The 15962-nt window shown below is 48.2% G+C and overlaps 1 protein-coding gene across 1 annotated transcript in view; it reads left to right on the forward strand.

Annotated features, from left to right (window-relative positions):
• KIFC2 (kinesin family member C2) overlaps nt 1-15962 on the forward strand; it is a 256527-nt gene that overhangs the window by 166192 nt on the left and 74373 nt on the right. The window contains exons 8-9 of the mRNA XM_085604567.1: nt 10537-10734; nt 15699-15872. Coding sequence (XP_085460693.1) covers nt 10537-10734; nt 15699-15872 — 372 coding nt within the window. The remainder of the gene's footprint in view (nt 1-10536; nt 10735-15698; nt 15873-15962) is intronic.

The raw sequence follows: 15962 nt of genomic DNA on the forward strand, positions 1-15962 counted from the left end.
CCGTAACTAGCAATCACATCTTTTGGGAGGTAGAATTTAGGCTCCCGTGGAACCTCTGGTACGCTGCCACCATTTACATTCCCTTGCGCACTGATCTGTAATGCTCTCAACTCCAATTCTTTGAGCTGGAGCTCATGCGCAAGCTTCCTTTCTTCCATTGCTAGCCTCTTATCTTCCTTTTCTTTTTCCAATTTTGCAAGCTCCCATCTCAGTAACCTCTCCTCCCTCCTGTCCTCATACTCCTCCGGCGAGGCACTCCTTCTAGACACACTACTGCCTGCCCCAGAACGTCTCCCTGGCGACAAGTTTTCACTGACATCAACGTGCAGCAGGTCTAGTTCTCCTGACGTGCCCGCCTCCCCTAATGCCCCTTGCTCCTCTGGCTCCTCGTCCCCTTTCCTCTCTGGGTGGGCTAATACCCATGCTTGTAAGGCTTTACGGAGCTCTTCTCCTTTGGCTCTCTTCCCAACTGCCACCCCCATCCCCTGACAGAAACTCCTCAGCTGAACCACCGAGTATTCCTCTATGTTGGCTAGCTGGAACTCCATTCTGACAGGTGGGGACCCAGACAATATGAGTGAATATCAGGACGTAGGTAACAACTAGGGCAATCCTCTGGGCACACCGTTAGACAGTAGGGGCCACCTGGCTATGCTTGCTTAAACACTAGGTGCCCAATTGCGGCGTACTCTGCTTCACTGAAGGGTGCTGCACAACTACAGGATCTCATCCCACCGCTGAGCACCAAATTATGTTGGAACTGGGGTTGCCAATTCACAAAGGTAGCCTGGCTCGTGGCAGGAAGGCACCCAAAGGCATTCTGTGTAAAGTAGCTGTGCAGCACACACATCCACCTAGGCAGAGTAACGCACGCAATGATCTGACACCACTCCACTTGTGTTTAAGAACAAGACTCTTTATGTAGCGTTTTATAGCAGGAAGTAGGCTAGCATGAATTCATTTAGATAGGAGCATAACCTCGGCAATAAATTAGCATGAAATCACTAAAGACTGAGCAAAACATTGACAGTAAATTAGCATGAATTAATTAAAGACTGAGCAAAACATTGACAGTAAATCAGCAGGAATTCATTAATGACTGAGCAAAACATTGACTGTAAATTAGCAGGAATTCATTAATGACTGAGCAAACCATTGACTGTAAATTAGCAGGAATTCATTAATGACTGTACCCCCCCACACTTCAACCCTCCTTAACAGAGTCTCGGCAACTGGGGACTATATCCCAGGCAAGGGTGTATGGCTTCCTTGAACCACCTCCAAGGGGGGGTGAATTCCTTAAGGGGCTGTAGCGCTTGCTTGCTGGCTCTCCCCAGCCTCACTCGCTCTCCTAGGTATTGCAGGTATGTCCTAAGCCTCCCTGAGCCTCATCAGGCACCCCAGGCCCAGTCTCGGTCGAGCCTCACGGTGTCTCCCCCCAGGCTTTTAGGCACCGTCTCAGTCTCTCCCGGGGAAGGGCGGAAGCGGGACTGCCTCCCTTGAGTTGGACACTTCTCGGCAGCCCCCGCGCTCCGTGCATCTCCGCTCCCTTCCCGGGGACGTTACCTGCACTCTTCGGCCCTCCAGGGCCCTTGCGTCGGTCACGATGATCTGGCGCCTCCAGAGGGGGACTGTCAAAGGAGTCACGAACCCGCTTCACTCCCGCTGGAGCAGAGCAGCTCGCGGGGAGTGATGACGAGGGGAGATGGAGGCTGGATGAGGGCGGGGGCGAGGCCTATGACACGGCCGGCACCCCCGTCACGTGATGGTGGAGAGTCTCCTCAGATCGGCTGCGGCCGCCGGTGCTTCCGCGGAGATGATTTTCCTCAGCTGATGTAGGGGTCGCGACCGGGACGGCCAGCCCCTCTTTACAGTTGCAGCTTCTTCGGGCAGCGGCGGTGAGTTTGGGGCCAATTTACACTTCACAGCTACTGCGCTGACAGGACTCGGGCTGCGGCGGTGAGTGGAGTTAATTAAGGTCTCTCAGCTGCCGCACTGACAGGACTCGGGCTGCGGCGGTGAGTGGAGTTAATTAAGGTCTCTCAGCTGCCGCGCTGACAGGACTCGGGCTGCGGCGGTGAGTGGGGGAACGACTAGCGCTTCTCGCACAGCGCTTCAGGGCTCAGCGCCTCAGGGGAAGGACAGCGCCCATCCAGTTTAGGGCCTCTAGCATATAGCGCTGGGATCTGCAGGGGGTAACAGCGCTGACAGAGTCAATGAGGGGGCTCTGTGTAGGATACTCGGTTAGGTCCCCAGCAGTCCTTCGTTCAGGTGGTGGTTTCTTGTGGCCCTGTTGGCTCGTTGCCCTTTTCCCAGTTGAGGGGTTGGTTAAGGCAGATAGGGGTGGGGGGTTGAGTTGGAGGCTGCTGTCAGTCAGGCCTCTCTGGATGGTCCCCTGGGGATTCCCTCACACTGGGCCAGGTCAGTGGGTTTGGTCAGGTTTCCTCACACAACTTAAAGGGCAAGGCCTAGACCTAGTCACCCCTAGTGGTATAGGTGCCCCCTCCCCCTTCTGCCTAAAACTCCAGCACAGGGTCTCCCCAGGTCAGTGACGCCCTCCCAACTGACTAGAAAGTTTCCCGCCCTTTCTATTTATACTCCCAGGTCAGGTGACCTCTCTCTATTCCGGAAGGTTCCAGGAGCTTCTACCTACTAGGGATGGTCAGGGGAACCAGGCTAGTGATGTCACAATACCTAAGGGTTCTAGACAGCTCCTGACAACTAGGGCGCTACTTGAAAGACCGCTCCGCAGTAGCAGGGGTCTGTGGCAGCCATCTTAGTGGTAAAGAGCACCTGCACCTTAGCATTGACCAGCAATGGTAAGGTGCCCGAAGACCTAGAGCCAACCAAAAAGAGGGTGAAAAAAAAAATGAGGCAAGGGCGAAAAAAACAGGGAAGATCACCCTAGGGCGGACAGGTCTAACAGCCAGACCGTGTGCTTCAAGCGGGGGTTATTCAGAGGGTTAACAGACAACGTCAGGCCGTGTGCATCAAGCGGGTGTCATTTAGGGGGTTAACAGACAACGTCAGGCCGTGTGCATCAAGCGGGTGTCATTCAGGGGGTTAACAGACCACGCCAGACCGTGTGCATCAAGCGGGTGTTATTCAGAGGGTTAACAGACAACGTCAGGCCGTGTGCATCAAGCGGGTGTCATTCAGGGGGTTAACAGACAACACCAGACCGTGTGCATCAAGCGGGTGTTATTCAGAGGGTTAACAGACAACGCCAGACCGTGTGCTTCAAGCGGGTGTTATTCAGAGGGTTAACAGACAACGTCAGGCCGTGTGCATCAAGCGGGTGTCATTTAGGGGGTTAACAGACAACGTCAGGCCGTGTGCATCAAGCGGGTGTCATTCAGGGGGTTAACAGACAACGCCAGACCGTGTGCATCAAGCGGGTGTTATTCAGAGGGTTAACAGACAACGTCAGGCCGTGTGCATCAAGCGGGTGTCATTCAGGGGGTAACAGACAACGCCAGGCCGTGTGCATCAAGCGGGTGTCATTCAGAGGGTTAATAGACCACGCCAGACCGTGTGCATCAAGCGGGTGTCATTCAGGGGGTTAACAGACAAAGCCAGACCGTGTGCATCAAGCGGGTGTCATTCAGAGGGTTAACAGACAACGTCAGGCCGTGTGCATCAAGCGGTTGTCATTCAGGGGGTTAACAGACAACGCCAGACCGTGTGCATCAAGCGGGTGTTATTCAGAGGGTTAACAGACAATGTCAGGCCGTGTGCATCAAGCGGGTGTCATTCAGGGGGTTAACAGACAACATCAGGACATGTGCATCAAGCGGGTGTCATTCAGAGGGTTAACAGACAACGTCAGGCCGTGTGCATCAAGCAGGTGTCATTCAGGGGGTTAACAGACGACGGCAGACCGTGTGCATCAAGCGGGTGTCATTCAGAGGGTTAACAGACAACGTCAGGCCGTGTACATCAAGCGGGTGTCATTCAGGGGGTTAACAGACAATGCCAGACCGTGTGCATCAAGTGGGTGTCATTCAGGGGGTTAATAGACAACGTCAGGCCGTGTGCATCAAGCGGGTGTCATTCAGGGGGTTAACAGACAACACCAGACCGTGTGCATCAAGCGGGTGTTATTCAGAGGGTTAACAGACAACGTCAGGCAGTGTGCATCAAGCGGGTGTCATTCAGGGGGTTAACAGACAACGTCAGGCCGTGTGCATCAAGCGGGTGTCATTCAGAGGGTTAACAGCCAACGTCAGGCCGTGTGCATCAAGCGGGTGTCATTCAGGGGGTTAACAGACAACGCCAGACCGTGTGCATCAAGCGGGTGTTATTCAGAGGGTTAACAGACAACGTCAGGCCGTGTGCATCAAGCGGGTGTCATTCAGGGGGTTAACAGACAACGTCAGGCCGTGTGCATCAAGCGGGTGTCATTCAGGGGGTTAACAGACAACGTCAGGCCGTGAGCATCAAGCGGGTGTTATTCAGAGGGCTAACAGACAACGTCAGGCCGTGTGCATCAAGCGGGTGTCATTCAGGGGGTTAACAGACAACGTCAGGCCGTGTGCATCAAGCGGGTGTCATTCAGGGGGTTAACAGACAACGTCAGGCCGTGTGCATCAAGCGGGTGTCATTCAGGGGGTTAACAGACAACGCCAGACCGTGTGCATCAAGTGGGTGTTATTCAGAGGGTTAACAGACAACGTCAGGCCGTGTGCATCAAGCGGGTGTCATTCAGGGGGTTAACAGACAACGTCAGGCCGTGTGCATCAAGCGGCTGTCATTCAGGGGGTTAACAGACAACGCCAGACCGTGTGCATCAAGCGGGTGTTATTCAGAGGGTTAACAGACAATGTCAGGCCGTGTGCATCAAGCGGGTGTCATTCAGGGGGTTAACAGACAACGTCAGGCCGTGTGCATTAAGCGGGTGTCATTCAGGGGGTTAACAGACAACGTCAGGCCGTGTGCATCAAGCGGGTGTCATTCAGGGGGTTAACAGACAACACCAGACCGTGTGCATCAAGCGGGTGTTATTCAGAGGGTTAACAGACAACGTCAGACCGTGTGCATCAAGCGGGTGTTATTCAGAGGGTTAACAGACAACGTCAGGCCGTGTGCATCAAGCGGGTGTCATTCAGGGGGTTAACAGACAACGTCAGGCCGTGTGCATCAAGCGGGTGTCATTCAGGGGGTTAACAGACAACGCCAGACGGTGTGCATCAAGCGGGTGTTATTCAGAGGGTTAACAGACAACGTCATACCGTGTGCATCAAGCGGGTGTCATTCAGGGGGTTAAGAGACAACGTCAGGCCGTGTGCATCAAGCGGGTGTCATTCAGGGGGTTACCAGACAACGCCAGACCGTGTGCATCAAGCGGGTGTTATTCAGAGGGTTAACAGACAACGTCAGGCCGTGTGCATCAAGCGGGTGTCATTCAGGGGGTTAACAGACAACGTCAGGCAGTGTGCATCAAGCGGGTGTCATTCAGGGGGTTAACAGACAACGCCAGACCGTTTGCATCAAGCGGGTGTTATTCAGAGGGTTAACAGACAACGTCAGGCCGTGTGCATCAAGCGGGTGTCATTCAGGGGGTTAACAGACAACGTCAGGCCGTGTGCATCAAGCGGGTGTCATTCAGGGGGTTAACAGACAACGTCAGGCCGTGTGCATCAAGCGGGTGTCATTCAGGGGGTTAACAGACAACACCAGACCGTGTGCATCAAGCGGGTGTTATTCAGAGGGTTAACTGACAACGCCAGACCGTGTGCATCAAGCGGGTGTTATTCAGAGGGTTAACAGACAACGCCAGGCCGTGTGCATCAAGGGGGTGTCATTCAGGGGGTTAACAGACAACGTCAGGCCGTGTGCATCAAGCGGGTGTCATTCAGGGGGTTAACAGACAACGCCAGACCGTGTGCATCAAGCGGGTGTTATTCAGAGGGTTAACAGACAACGTCAGGCCGTGTGCATCAAGCGGGTGTCATTCAGGGGGTTAACAGACAACGTCAGGCTGTGTGCATCAAGCGGGTGTCATTCAGGGGGTTAACAGACAACGCCAGGCCGTGTGCATCAAGCGGGTGTCATTCATGGGGTTAAGATGACAATGTACATGAACTGAGATCGTTGCACATTCGCTTTGTATTTCACAGCGATGGAAATGTTTTCTCAAAATGGTCTATACCCTAAATGAAATTGGAACTCAGGTGTCCAAAATGAGCATTGTACCCCTTAGATCACATTTACCTTGTCTCCTGAATCTGGGCTCTAGGTCAGCCTCATTCCCCGCCTTCAAACTTACCTTCAAGAGCTGCTGGACAGGAGTCATTCCCTGACCCAACCCTTCTGCCACCACCCCACTGTCCATCAATCGTGCACCTTTCTTTTCCCGCTCCCCAGCTGTCCATATTCTCAAAGTTCATGCTCCGCACTCATACTATCAGTCATCCTTGGCTATCCACCCCATCGTGACGTAACACGCTGTCGTGGGGGTTTTAGCGCATTGTCTCTACGAAGTGCAGAAAAGACTGATGCACGGTATCGCTCTATAATCTATTGACACAAATATATGCAATTTAAAGTACTGCTAGTAAGCCAAAGGCCGCAAGAGAAACTAGAAGGTAGCATTTTGAAAGAGAAGTCCAGGAATAATTGGCCTCATTTACAAAAGTTTTTGGGAGGTCGCAAAAGGAGCGGCCCATGCAGGTAAGAGTGGTAGGGCAGTGGGGCGGGAACGAGGCAAAATGAAATAATAAAAAAAGAAAACCACTTACCTCTCACTCGCCGCATCACCGAGTCAGCGATGTGGCGAGGGCAAGGTAGATGGTTTCCTTTTATTTAAATTTAATTTTCCCTTGTCGTCATCTGTCGACTCCCTTCCCACCCCGCCCACCACTCTTACCTGCAAGGGCTGCTTCTGGGTCGCAAACGGCCCGATTCAAAGCATTTTGTAATGTTCAAAAGCCAAATTACAATTCTGTAACTTGTTACTGAATCGCAGTTTGGCTTTGCGAATCGGGATTTGGGGGAGGCGTACGGAGGGCGTCCCTGCCAAATACCTCTTTACAGTGGTATGTATTCATGTTTTGCTACCGAATTCCGGTCACAAAACATCAAGGGTCCACAAGGGGCCCCTTTCCCCTTTGAGAATGGACCATAAATATATTTTTAAGAGGGACAACAGACCACTGACAACTCTTAAAAAATGAAACTTAGAAGTTTAATTTTTGTGTTGAAACGCATCCCGTTTCCTTTGAGGAAAATGGGCTGCATATCAAAGAAAAAAAGTTTGCATTATTAAAAAAACAATCACAGACGTGGTGGTCTCCTGAACCCAGCAGGCCACCATTCCTGTGACTGCTGTGATACCTAGTTGGTCACAAATTGTGACCTGCCTCATTAATATTCATGAGGTAGGTCGATTTGCAACCCCACTAGTCATCGGTATTTTTTCAATATACGGCCTGATGTAAAAAGATTTCATTTAAGGAATCGTAAATTGTGACAAATAACGATTAGCAATTTGCAGTTCCTTAAATGGAATGTGCAAAATTGATTTTTTAGAAGTGGTCACAATTTGTGCATCAACTTCTAACAAATTCATTGGCATTTTGAGAACCAAACTATATATTAATAGGTGCGTTCCCAAAATACTGATTTGAAGTGGTTCACAATTCGACCTACCTCATTAATATGCACGAGGTAGGTCATACATTGATACCCACCACGATTAGTTGCAATGACAGGTATGGTGGCCTGCTGGGTCAGCAGACGACCATGTCTGGGACTGCTTTTAAATAAAGCAATCATTTTCATTGTTTTAAAGCAGCCAGTTTTCCTTAAAGTAAAACAGGATGCATTTAAAAGAACTGCACACAAACCTTTTTTATGAGCAGGCAGTGGTCTCATGAACCACTGCCTGATCATAAAAAACGGTTTTGTGAACATTCACCATGGGGAAAGGGCCCCCAGGGACCTCGTCCCATTGGCAAATGGAGGTGGTAAAATCTTAATGTTATGCAACCGGATTTTGGTTGCAAAACATTAATACATCTTTAAAGAAATCGGTTCTTGGAAGGGATGTCCTCAACAGGCCCCTTCCAAATACCAATTCGGTATCTATTCCTAAACTCAATTAGCGATTTGGTAATATTCTGTGACATATTACCTTCCGCTACTTGCGTTTGGTGTACAATAAATGTCATTGTGCAGTTGGAAAGACTCCAATTTTACATATCGGAGCGTTACCGAATATGGCATGAAACTTGAGGGCTATTGTCTTTTGTACATTAGGAATTCTATAAGAATTGCAAATTTGAACTCCCTATTCCTAATATTTATACATATGACCCCATGTTCTATGTTCCTTCTTTTGTAACAGAATGCCCACAATATAATGTAACGTATATAGGGAAGGCAAAGATGCCAAAAACTTTACAGAGCTTTAGAGGGCAGAGTGCATACATTATCCCACAAATATTCTTCAAAATTGAATTTATCTAAATTGTGTTTTGAAGCAGGCTGTTTCTGTTTGAGAAAACTGAGTAGACATATTGTATCGTATTTTTGGCTTTTAAATTCTCAGAATGTCTCATGTTGGGTTTGTCTATACCGAAGCGGCTTCGTTCGCACAACCCACAGTAGGTAGATTCTATTTTAGATCACAAATAATTAAAATATTTAGCAGTACAGTGCATACAGAGTATTTGTAATAGTTAACAACTATCCACATGAGTGGGAAGAGCATTTTCAAGTTAAATTGACCCCGCTCTTACTGAATATATGTTATCATCTCAAACACAAGGAGATGATGGATAGAGCGCTGAAATTTTTCAGACACTCACCCCCTGTCACAGATCTGGGTTGATAGTTCTTTTGCCCACTACGCCACCCCAGTTCATACATGGCCATATGCAAATCAGTCTTGACCCTGTGCCTCATGGGAACAGTCCAGACCGAACTGCCAAGCCAGGTCTTCACTGGATCGGAAACAAACTCCCTGGGACCAGTTTCGGTGTAACACCCCTCATCAGCCAGGTTAGCTTGAATCCAGTGGCAAAGTGAGCAAGGGACCCAGCCCAGGGAAGACCTGGCTTAGCAGTTCGAGCTCGACTGTTCCCATGAGGCACAGGGTCAAGACTGATTTCTCATCATCTCCTTGTGTTTGCTTTGTTCGCCCTAACTTGGCAGGGTATGCCCAGACGTGGGTCACTTGCTCACTTTGCCACTGGATTCAAGCTAGCGTGGCTGATGAGGGATGTTACCCCAAAACCGGTCCCAAGATGCTTGTTTCCGGTCCAGGGAAGACCTGGCTTGGCAGTTCAGGCTCGACTGATTTACATATGGCTCAGTCTGACCTGGGGTAGCAAAATGAGCTAAAGAAGATGATGTATTCAACCCAGATCTGTGACTGGGGGTGATTGTCTGAAAAGTTTCAGCGCTCCGTCCATCATCTCCTTGTGTTTGTATATGTTATCATCTGTCATATAAAGCACATGATGGAGTTGATGCTATCTAGTGGCAACAATAAAAACAAAAACTAGGCCCTCATAGCAAGTCATCTTGTTGTGCTGCCCTACACCAAAGTGAAGGACGGGAATTCACCATATTTATGCAATATGGTGCCGTTTCAATTGCCTAGTGCCAACACTGGCACCCTTGCACCACGGTGCAAGGGTGCCTCCGTTGCATGCAGGATTGTTTTTGTGCAGGAAGGGGCACCTTTCTGCACCGAAACAATCCTTAGAGGCATTTTCCTCTTTCTATGTGTGCTGCAGATTGTAGCACACGTAGAAAGAGGAAACAAACGAGGAGTAATACAAATATTTCTCCTCGTCACGCTTCACCTCGGTAGGCATAAGGATTTAGCAGGTGCCCAGGTTTACGTGATTTTGTAAATCTAGGGAAGCGTCAAAATTCATGGGTGTGGTGTGGAAACACCAACCGCAACTCCCATGGAACACCTCCTGAGCGCAGAGTAAGGCCATCTAGTAATTTGCGCTGTGACACCTTACTCAAGATTGGGAGGGCACTCAAAGTCACGCAGGGTGGCTTTGTATGGTTTCATAAGTCTGATTCAGAGACCTGTGTCATGCATGTACAACTGTACATGGTGCAAAAGTGATGCAGGGGTCTCCTAAATCATCCCCCTGATGAACAAGAAACAGGTACGCACAACGTGGGCTAAAATTCACCTGTGGAAGAAGGGTTGTTCAAAACATTTTGTCACCAAGAGATATTTCCTGCTCGAACCAGGCTCCAGCTGGTATTGCACAAGTCCTTTCTATTTGAGATGGAGGCTTGAGTAATAAAATGTCTTTAGTCATATCAATCTGAAAGAATACTTTTGCAAAATTGTCATGGAATTGCACGAAATTGTTTGAAACAATTATGCATTTTTGAACAACCATAGACACAGCCGTTGTTAAATAGCCAATTAGGTGGACATTTAGATCCCTGCACTGAAAATGGCAATATATCTATGAAGATGAACCATTGCTGCGTGCTGCATGTATGATCTCTCAGGTGTGACCCTCATGGTGTGCTTTGCCTCCTCATTTTGATCCCCAGGAGAACGAAGACCTGAGGACCAAGGTGCAGCAGCTGGAGAGCTCTCTGCAGCAGAAGCTGGAGCAGCTGGTGCGCCTCGAGGCGCAGATCGACACACTCCAGTGGAGGAAGGAGGATGAAGTGTGCCGGCTGGATGAGAAGATCAGGGGGCTGCAGCTTCACCTCGACACCGAGCGAGCGCGCCCCCCGGATGTGCAGGTGAGATGGGGTGCAGACATGGCTCCTCTGCATTGCTCTCTTTATATTCAAGACATAGCTGCCCTTGAGTAAACAGCTGCATCAGTGTGAGCTGTGGTATTCTGCCTAATTGTAAATTGGAAATAGAGTGTGAAGTCCAGTTTGGTTAACACGAGTGGTAGCGCGATAAGTGCAATTGGTTAAATGTGCTGGTTGCCATCTCGCAGAAATAGCCTTCTTTTAGAGTCAGCGGTCATTGTTGTGGTGTTCTCCTATGCACAGCATCAGTGTAGTGGTCTTCTAGAGTCAGAGGTCACTGCGGTGGTATTCTCTTATGGCCAGACGTAAGTGCGAAGGTCTTCTTCTTGATTCAGAAGTCACTGTGGCATTGTTCTCCTATGGCCGGACATAAGTGGGAAGTCTTCTTCTAGAGTCAGAGGTCACTGTTAATGTTGTACTCCTATGGCCAGACTCAGTAAGGTGGGCTTCCTTTGAAGTCAGAGGTAAATGTGGCAGTGTTCACCCATGGTCAGACACCAGCATCATGGTCTTCTCTTGGAGTCAAAGGTCGCTCTGGTCGTGTTGTCCTATGGCCAGACGTCTGTTTGGTGGTCTACTCTGGTGTCAGAGTTCACTGTGGTAGTGTTGTCCTGTGGCCAGACATCAGTAAGGTGGTCTTCTCTTAAGTAGGACATGTTATGTTATGTTAAAATCACTTAAAAAGCGCACGTACACCGATAGGTTTCTTGACGCTAATTCTAAGATACACTGGAGCCCTATTGATTTAACATGCGCTTGGGTTTAGTTATGGGCTTGGGTAAATAGCCAAGTTTTGAGGAGTGTTCTGAATTTCACAAAGTCTGTGCATGCTCTAACATTAGAGGGAAGAGAATTCCAAAATCCAGGTGCCAGCCCTGCAGACCTGCAGCCACCTTGTCACTTTAGTTTGGAAGAATGTGTGGCCAAGAGGTTCATGGAGCTGACGCAGGTTGCGAGAAGGTAGATGCCTGCAGATAAGGCTGGAAATTAATTTTGGGCTGGGGCCATACAAGGACTTAAAGATCCGGCATCCCACTTTGAAAGCTGATCGTTGTGGGATGGGGAGCCAATGCAATTGCCTCATAAGCGGTGAAACATGTTCCCATCTGGGTTGCTGGAAAATCAATCTGGCTACATGGTTCTCTACTAACTGTAGTCTCTTTATGAGGTACAATGGAATGCCAAAATAAAGAGAATTGGCATAATCTAAATGTGGAATCACCATGGCAAGCACAGCCTGAATCAAGGCTTCCTTGGTGAGGAGTCTGCTGATCTTCCTTATCTTTCTAAGCTGACGGAAGCAAGTCGATGTGACCGAGGCAATTTGGGCTTTCATTGTAAGGTCGCTGTTAATTATCACCCCCAAACTTTTAGCAGAGGAAGATGGACTGGGGGGGAGTACCCAAATCTGTTGGCCAAAACTGAGAGTTCCATGGTTTCGGAATACCTCCAATCAGGATAAGTTCTGTCTTTTTCTGAGTTTTAACTGGTTGCTGTTCATCCAGTCACGGATGTGCAGCATTGTGGTTTGAAATTAAAGCACTGATTCAGCAGTATTTTTAATGGTGAATACTAGTTGTAAATCGTCCGCATAATTGAACGTGCATACCTTCCTCTCTTTTTAGAGACTGGATCAGTGGCCGAAGATATAAATTAAATAATGCGCAGAAAATGAGGAGCCTTGGGGTACTCCGCATTTTATGCTTATTTTAGATGCCGTGAACTGGGATAGGCTGACTGACTGCGAGCTGTGATTCAGGAATGATCTTATCCAACTAAGAGCTGATCCCTGAAGGCCAGCATCTCGGACACGGTCGGTCAAAATATCATGATCGACCATGTCACATGCAGCAGATAGGTCCAACAATACCATGGCCGGAGGGGAGCCTTTATCTGTTTCTTTCTGTAGTGTATCCAGCACGGTCAGTATGACTGACTCTGTTGAGTGGGCTGGGCAAAATCCTGCTTGATGAAGATCCAAATATTCCGAATGTTCGATAAAAGTACATAGGCATTTTGCCACATAAGATTCTAATACCTTGGCCAAGTAGGGCAGTAGTGAGATTGGGCGATTGTTAGTCAGCGTCTGTGGGTCAGCACCTGATTTCTTTAACAGGGGAACAATAATTGCTTATTTAAAGGCTCTCGGGACGATGCCCTGAGCCAATGACTCATTTAATAGGGAGAGAGATGGTCCGGGAAGGAAAGAGAAAACTTCTTTTAGAACATGAAGAGGGCAACTGTCAGTGGGAGACCCCGATTTTACTTTAGCCAATAAGTCCAGAAACACCAGGCTATCTATTTCGGGAAACTGTTCCAGGGAGTGGGTGTTTTTCAGCATAGAGGGGGAGGTTTTAGAGGTATTGCAGATTGGAATGCTGGCTTTAATCGAGGCAATTTTGTCTATGAAAAAATTAAGGGAGTTACACAGTGCTTGAGATGGACTAGACATCAGTGCTGTGGACTTCCCTTAAGTAAGATATCAGTGTGGGAGTCTTCTCCTATCAGTGTGTTGTAGTATTTTTTTAGAGTCAGAGGTTCCCCGCCACCTGTTGGATCAGATAGGGTACACCCAAGTAACAGTGGTACTCTTAGACACCGGTTCCAGCCAGGCGAGCTTATATTTAACCGCTACTGCTCAGAGGGGGCAGAAACATGTTGACACCAAACTGAGGGTGGGTTCATTTGTACAGATTGTCCAATGCAGTGCTTTTAGTCATGCAGTAGGGAGGTACTAGTACAATTTCCACCAAACTCACCTTTCTTCCTGCCATTTTTTTTCTCTTAGATCCCACACACCTCACTGTTAGGGGGTATATAATTCTCATCTTAAAGAGCTCCAGGGGCAGGCCACATATGGTCTCTAGGGAACCATGGTGAGGAGTGGCCTGATGATGAAGCATGCCATTTGGGTGGATGTGGGCATTCTTCCTTTTTGGAGAACTCCCCTTCTCTATGATTCCAGCTCCCAGTGTTAGAAGCTCCAGTTCTGAATTTTCATAGATGGTGTCAGATACCTTTGTGTTATATGGTGTTCTTCTGATACTTAAGAACTTTACTATAATTCTCTCCCTTCCCCATTATTGTTTTATTGAGTCCAGTAATAGTGTGCAAACAGCAAAGTCTAAAATCTTCATTTTTAGTCTAATTCCAGAATACTTCGCTATATCCAGTAAGTATTTCATAACTGCAGATGACAGTGCTTTGAGTCTCAGTCTCTAGCAACAAGGGTCCGGCTACAGCAAGTGAGTATCTCGAAAGCCTAGCAGGGAACGCTGCAGAACACGAGGAACTTATACTCCATAAATCAAAGAAAGCTGCTACCACTGCAGATCTTATGAGAGTCCCATGGCACTCTGGGACATGTACTATGTCATTACGCATGCTGCAAACATCGTAGATTTGAAGCCTCACACCAATCGGCATCCACACTCTGCACGCACCACTAAACTCTTTTGTTACAGAAGACTCAAGCACCTCAGCAGTTCGGAGGAGCACTTCTCCGTGGCTGCCTGGATTATGCACCTGAGCCTGGTCACAGATCATGACAGTTATTCTTCTCCCTAGGCTAGAGCTCAGTGCGAGGGAGTACTTCTATGGTGGACATCAGTTTTGTAGTTTTCTCATGGAGTCAGAGTTCAGTGTTGCGGCTTCTGCTATGATCAGAGGGGGTGTAGTGGTCCTCTGTAGCCAATGATCAATCTGGTAGATTACTCCAAGGCCAGAGGTAAGTTATGTTATCTTATGTCATGTTATGCTATGGTACGTTATGTTAAGTTATATTATGTCATGTTATGCTATGGTATGTTATGTTATTTTTTGTTATGTTACTTTATGTTATGTTACCACCTAGTATTATGTTCTCCTCTGGTCAGAAATCACTGTGGCAGTCTTTTCCAAGGCTCAGAGATCAGCATAATTGTGTTCGCTTCCCAAGTAGCCTTGTGACAGCCCTCTCCTAAATTCCATGCACAATTGTATTATCCCCTGGTGTAGATGATCATTTAGGTCGTTCTCTTAGTGTCAGAGGTCACTGAAATAATCTCCTTTCATCAGAGGTCTTCTTTCTCCCTTTGTCCTGGTATGTGCCTTCAATTAGTCTGCTTGATGTCCCTGACTTGATGTAAACAGTCTTTGTGTTTCGGTGTGTGACGCTAGAGCAGCGGGTCTTCTCCTGCACATGATGATCTTCAGAAGTCAGGGTACATGCCTGGGAGTTGGTCATTCCCTCATGAGCTCAGGATCCAATGTTGAACCTTAGGGAACGCGAGAAAATGAATGAGTGATGTGAGCTGCAATAACCTAATTTAACCTAACACCAGAAACCTCTTCTGGACCAGACAAGGAAAACACTGACAGACTGATAATTCTGTAGTGAACACTCACACATATAAATACACATTTGATACTTATACATATTATTTAAACAGCTCACATGCACTCAATGTACACTGCAATAATAATCTAAAATAGAATATTGAGTGCTCCATTGAAGACAATGGACTGCTCCGGGCTTCTAATGGCTGGTAGAAGCCTGCAGGACAACATTCCAATGTTTGTTCACACAACAGCTGTCAACAAAGGCCTCACAGAGCCTGAGGGTATTTTAACCCCCTCAGGCTCCGTCAGGCCTTTGTTTTATAAATGAGTACATTCTGCCCTCTAGGGGCAGAATGCTCTAATAGCCTTATAGCCCTCCGTAGTAGGCTCTACTGGCTATTACAGGCCTGCTCCCTTGTTAAAGGCCCTCATTAACGCTGGAGCGGGCCTTTAATGGCTGTAGAGTCTGCTGCAGTGGGCTGTAAGGCTATATTAGAGTCCTCACCTCTGATAAGCGATGTACCTCTCACCTGCAGCAACAATGGTGTCGGGATGTGCTGAGTTGAGCATCAGTAGTGCATGAAGACTATCATCCTTGCTATACATTCTTTATGTTCTCTTTATAGTATGTGACAAAAATGGTGGAGGTGGAGTCCCCCGTGACATTAAAGTCTCTGGCTGAAGCCGAGGAGAGGAACCACATCCTGGTGGAGCAGCTCTCTAGCCAAGGAAGCAGATGTCAACGTTTGGAGGAGCAACTCAAGGGCTCAGAGGGACTGACCTCCAGCCTCCGTCTCAAGGTGGGTGAGGGCGACTGCAGACGCTTGTGTGCTATAGATTGAAGGCTCCCAAACCGAGGATGTTAAGGAGTTCTCGACTTGTGCGGATTA

This window comes from Triturus cristatus, chromosome 5_1, assembly GCF_964204655.1.
Source record: "Triturus cristatus chromosome 5_1, aTriCri1.1, whole genome shotgun sequence".
NCBI lineage: Eukaryota > Metazoa > Chordata > Amphibia > Caudata > Salamandridae > Triturus > Triturus cristatus.